Source organism: Cryptomeria japonica, chromosome 8, assembly GCF_030272615.1.
Source record: "Cryptomeria japonica chromosome 8, Sugi_1.0, whole genome shotgun sequence".
NCBI lineage: Eukaryota > Viridiplantae > Streptophyta > Pinopsida > Cupressales > Cupressaceae > Cryptomeria > Cryptomeria japonica.
Window position 1 is genome coordinate 165,737,438 of NC_081412.1, and position 6,000 is coordinate 165,743,437.

The window sequence follows — 6,000 nt, forward strand, 5'->3', positions numbered from 1 at the left end:
ATCACTGTATATATTTCAAATCTGATGGTGATCGTTTCTTGGTTATTGCCTTGTATGTTGATGACATGTTGTTTATTGGGAAAGGAAAAGGTTTGATTACAAAATTAAAATCTCAACTCTTGGCAAAATTTGATATGAAAGATCTTGGTGCAGCAAGACACATTCTGGGAATGGAGATTGTAAGAGATAGACAAAACAAAAAGCTTTGGCTAGGCTAGAGTAAGTATGTTGGTACTATTCTGAGAAGATTTAATATGCAAGATTCTAGACCATTGAGTGTTCCTATTACAATGGGAACAAAGCTTTCTAGTTCACAGTGTCCTACATCCCCATTGGAGATGGAAGAGATGAGTCGAGTCATACCAAAGTGCTGTTGGAAGTTTGATGTATGCTATGGTTTGTACAAGACCAGATATTGCCCAAGCAGTGGGAGTTCTTTCCCATTACATGTCTAATCCAGGAAGAGCACATTGGGATGTAGTAAAAAGAGTTTTTAGATACTTGCGCGGTACCGTGGAGTACTCTATATGTTTTCATGGAACAAGAAATGAACATTCCTTGGATATTAGAGGCTTTGTGGATTCAGACTGGGCTGGTGATGTTGATAGAAGAAGATCCACCAGTGCATATGTGTTTACATTATTTGGTGGTGCAATTAGCTGGATGAGCAAGCAACAGGCTGTAGTCATTTTGTCCACTACAGAGGCAGAGTATATGGCAGCTACTCATGCCTGCAAAGAAGCCATTTGGCTTAAGAGATTGTGTTTAGATATAGAGTTTAAACAAGGTGTAGTGACAATTTATAGTGACAGTAAGAGTGCAATTTGCCTAGCGAAGAACCCAACTTTTCATGCTAGGACCAAACACATTGACGTACAATATCATTTTGTGAGAGATATGGTTGAGGATGGCAGGGTGAAGCTAGAGAAGGTAGAAACTTTGGTGAATGTTGCTGATTCATTAACTAAGCCCATGAGCACAGAGAAGTTCAGATGGTGTTCGGAGTCTATGGGCCTCTTGGCCCTTGATTGTTGAGTCTATGGTAATATGGATCCCCTAACTCTTGCAAGGTATTCAACAAGTGGGAGAATGTTGAGATACATGTGTCTCAACCTTGCAATTTTTGGTAAATTGTTCCAAATGTAGTTGGGAGGTTTCCCATGTGTCGGTGCCTTGGAAAAAGGTATAAGAGTTGTTAAAAGATGCCTTGTCCATAGTATAATATAGGAGGGCCATTTTTAAAGATTATATGACACACTTCATGTTGGTTATGAGGGTCAAAAATAGGGGATAAGAGTTTGGACGTGAGTAACTACTTTTAACCTGGCTTTCTTATCTTGGAAAAACAAATGTCAAGGGTGGGCAACACATGTCATGGAGGTTTTGCCCATGGTATTGTAAAACCACAAATGGTTTCCAGGTTGTAAAATTCTTATATAATAAGGGCTTGGAGAGGAGTTTGTATTATGGAGTTTTGGTTTGCAAGGCTGGGTGCTAGAAGGATGCTAATGAAGTCTCTCTGAGCTTGAGTTGAGGTGATGCTCTTGTAAGAACTTGCATTGCAAGTGTATTGTAAGCTCTTGTTGATTTGTTAATATACTATGCAGGTTTTAGAGTGTGGGGTTTTTCACCCGTATGGGTTTTCCCCACGATAATCGGTGTGTTATGTGTTTCTTGTTTTACTTCTACTCTATTTGCTTCTTGTGATCTCTGTGATAGTTAAGTTGAAATTTGCAAAATCGTCCTCTCAAGATTAGCGTAGGAAGCGTTTTCGCACACCTTTGCTTCCTTACAGTAATTGATTTTTGAACTCTATACATCAGGCAAGATGATGATAAAAGTACAACAAGCTGAAGATAAATTTACCAAGTTGGTTAATAAATAATAAAAGCAAAATCCTCACTATATTTTGTTATGAAAATAAAAATAACTAGATTTAAACCTTGTTTACTACCCCAAAGGTGTCAAGACCCTTTATGATCCAAGTGGGAGTCTGGAATGAATTTCTAAGAGCCCTAGTGGTCAAGTACCTAGAAGCCCCAAACAACGCATTACCATTTCCCTTGATCTGCAGGATCAAGGGTAGGGGCAGCCCTTTCCATAGTCGAGGGGCGGCACCCAAAAAGGCAAAAAAAAAAAGGACAATAGAAGCATTGATTTCAGTACTCCCAATGCTATCTCTGTTCCATATCAGAACTTTTATATGAATAAAATTTAAACAGATTCTTCCTACCAAAATTCTCCTTTCCATGTAAGGTGGACCCTGACAACATAGTTTCACCTCACTATATAACACATTAAATTTCCACTGACTTAATGTTTGTTCCAAAAATTATTCCTGGGATCTGGAGCAATGATATTAGAGTTGTTTTCCTCTGTGTTATGTCCTATTGAACCATTGGCAAGATGTGTGAGCTTTTAGATTACATTTCCAGTTTAAACAATTTTGGATAAAATGTGATGCAGGTAGACAGGACCATCTTCAAGAGATGCTTAAGGAAACACTTAAGAAGCAGGGAAAGACATGATGTTCCAGCTTGCTCAAATCCTTCAACAATTAATGCCCTCAACTCAGTCCTCAACAAGAAGCAAGTCATAAGAGGGCCAACACCTTCCAAAGTTCCAATGAATTTGGACATCCCTCCATTTGAAGGTAAGATTGAAATTGATGCACTAGAAAATTAGCTTGACTGGTTAGACTAATTTTTTGTGAATAATTTTAATTGCACTTTTAAAGGCTTTCCCACCTACCAAAAAATGGTGGTAATCATAGTCAAAACTAATTGAGGATAACTTAGTGGGCATATGCCAAAATTTGTAGAAGCATAGAAGGATTGGTTATTACTTATTAGTAACCTTACCGAGTTCGCCCCTAGACACCCCTGGTACTGGTCCAGCCCAGTTCGGGTCCCTCATTCAGGTCTGGTAAGGCCTTGGTTCGACCAAGGTTCGAATTTCTCAGAGAGGGTTCGACCTGGCTCGAACTCGGGTGGACCAAGATCAAACCCAGGTGGACCTAGGTCAAACTCGAGCAATTGGGCAGCCCAAAAAGCAATATATTATGCAAAATTTAAATTTTTTTTCAGAATTCGCCAAGTAAAAAGTAAATTTTATACCTTAAAAGTGACTTCTAAAACATAATCTTGGCTCATTTCTCCTCATTTGTGTTGCAAACAAAAGTTTTTTGACAACAAGTTCAAGAAAGGGTGAACAAAGTTTGGCTTCCAAGATCAAATAGGAGGAGTTGAAGACTGATTTTTGAAGCTTCAACTAGTGTTGCAGCATCATTTCCATACATTTGCAACATCCCATTGGCTAAAAGAGGTAGGTTTTGCAACATTTTTTTCCCACTATTTTTGTTTCACAAATTGTCAAACTTGAAACATTAATTGTTTTTCATTATTTTGTTTTTGTTTTTGAATATGTTTATGTTATTTCTTGCCATAGGAACTAGAATGGCATCTACCTCTTCCTCCATTGGCAATGAACAAACAATTGTAAAACAAAGAAATGATCCAAATTCTCCCTTATGGAAGTATGTTGACATTATAAAACCACTTCCAAGAAGTTGGGGAATCCGTTGAAGATGCCAAAGATGTGGTATTGAACGTAATAGTTCATATTATTGGGTGGTAGGCCATTTGTGTGGAATAAAAGGAAGAGGCATCAAAAACTGCCCTGGAAAAGATGGTAAACCCATACTAGATGAGACAATGATGAAATATATTAGGGAGCATGAGGAGGCAAAAGAGAGAGAAGCCCGTAGATTGAATCAAACTGCACCCAATAAAACAAGGGGAATGCAAGCCCCATCTAATCTCAATGTTGTAGTAGAAGACCATCCCTTCTTTTCCACAAATGAAACTAAAAGTGAACCACCCTTGACACGCAAAAGAACAAAGGGGCCTTTAGAAACCGCATTTCAAAATGAGAGTAGAGACATTGCTGACCAAGATGTAGTGAGGTGCATTTATGCAAATGGGTTGGCTTTCAATGTTGTTCCCTCCCCATATTGGAAGCAAATAATAAAAAGTGTTAATGAAGCTCCAAGAAGGTATAAGGGCCCAGGTTATGACAAGGTATGTGGAACATTATTGGAGAAAGAGGTGAAGAGGGTTGAAGATGCATTGAAACCCATAAGGGATTCATGGGTTGAGACAGGTGTAACAATTGTTTTAGATGGGTGGAAAGATGCTAAAAATCATCTCTTGATCAATGTCATAGCGGTGTCCCATAAAGGGGCAATGTTTTTGAAAGTTGTGAATTGTGAGGGCCAAGTAAAAGATGGCCAATTTATTGCAGAAATTCTCATCTCCACCATTGAGTCAGCGAGACCCCGCAATGTTGTCAAAGTCATAATGAACCATATAAAAAATTGTAGAGCTGCTGGTTTGTTGGTTGAGGAATGCGATGATCACATATTTTGGACAACTTGTGCGGTCCATTCACTCAAATCTTATGCTACAAAGGATTGCGACTAAAATAAAATGGATCAAAGATGTGTATGCAGAGGCTGTGAACATCCAGATGTTCATCACAAATCACCACATGTCTCAGTGGATTTTTAGATCCTTTTCGAATTTGGAGCTATTGAAGGTAAGTGAAAAAGTAATTTAATTTTACATTTTCTGATTTTTTTAATTTTCAATGTTCATAATATCATTGTGTAAGCTATATTGTGTATTCTTCTTTAAAGTTTGGCTTTATTTTTTATTCATTTTGACATTAATTTGTGTTATAGGTTGTTGAGACCCGTTTTGCATCAAACACAATCATCTTAACACAACTTGTGAAAGTTAGAGTGGTACTATGCAATATGGTGATCAACACCAATTGGACTGCATGGAAGCAGAGTAGTAGTGAGAGGGCAGAAAAAATGAGGGAGAGAATATTGAATGAGAAATATTGGGATCTTGTTACCTATATCCTAATTATCACTGAGCCCATTATGAGCATGATTTAGTATACCGACATGGATAGGCCTTGCATTGGTGAGATTTATGATGGCACTGACTCAATGCTTGAAAAAATAAATTTCACTATAAATGCAAAAGAGAATGACCTTGAAGATAAATTCTTCAAAGAAGTGGGAGCAATTATTGTAGAAAGGGGGAATAAGATGACCACTCCTTTGACAAACTAGGAAGGATCCCACCATGGAGAGATCTAGAAGTATCTGATGGGTACAAGGCAGCATTTCTTAGACTATATCCTGATGATGATTTGCAAGATATTGTTACAAATGAGTTCATAGAATTTGCAAATCGGAATGGTCTAAGTGTTGATGCACTTCGTCATATATCCAAGAAGGATGCTCATAGCTGGTGGTACTTGTTGATGTGTTTTTACGCACATCGAACACAAAATAAAATACCGAAAGTATCTTATCCTCTCTTGAACAAAATCTCTCAGATGCTAAAGATTAGCTTAAGGATCATTCAAGATGACTCCAAGGTTCATGAATGTAGGGTCACTACATGTGGATAAGCTTTGTTGGTTTGATGTGATTATGCTGGAATCACAAGGGGACTTACATTCGAATGCTTGAATGCTTGATTTATTGGAATTTAGATCTTATCTATTCGGCTAGAAGATAAAAAAGAGAGCAAAAGGAATATGGTTTGAAAAGTCTATACTAGGACCTAGAATGTAGGAAGATGAATGAACGACTTTATGGAATCCTATTGAGGGAAGTCTCACCATCAAGCTAGACAATTTGACACAAGCTCAGTGCAATCTTTGTTTGCTGGTACAACTGGTAAATTAAATATAGGAAATAATAATGTACATGACAATGCATACCAAACATGACAGAAAATATATCTTTATTCGCATATTCAATTATTACAAGAAGAGACCAAAGATGGTCGGCCAAGGATTACACTAGATCCGACAATACCATCCCCCTTCCTTGACAGTACACGACATATTTAAAGGACCCGATGGTTGCCGAGAGGTACACAACCGTCAACCAACTGACACATAGTCACCTAAGGCTGA

At 38.0% G+C, this 6,000-nt stretch overlaps 1 protein-coding gene across 1 annotated transcript in view; it reads left to right on the forward strand.

Moving 5' to 3' along the window:
- LOC131857571 (probable chromatin modification-related protein eaf7) overlaps positions 1 to 1,854 on the forward strand; it is an 80,643-nt gene extending 78,789 nt beyond the window's left edge. The window contains exon 4 of the mRNA XM_059210250.1: positions 1,824 to 1,854. Within this exon, the coding sequence (XP_059066233.1) occupies positions 1,824 to 1,854 (31 nt within the window). The remainder of the gene's footprint in view (positions 1 to 1,823) is intronic.
- The last annotated feature ends 4,146 nt before the right edge of the window (positions 1,855 to 6,000 follow it).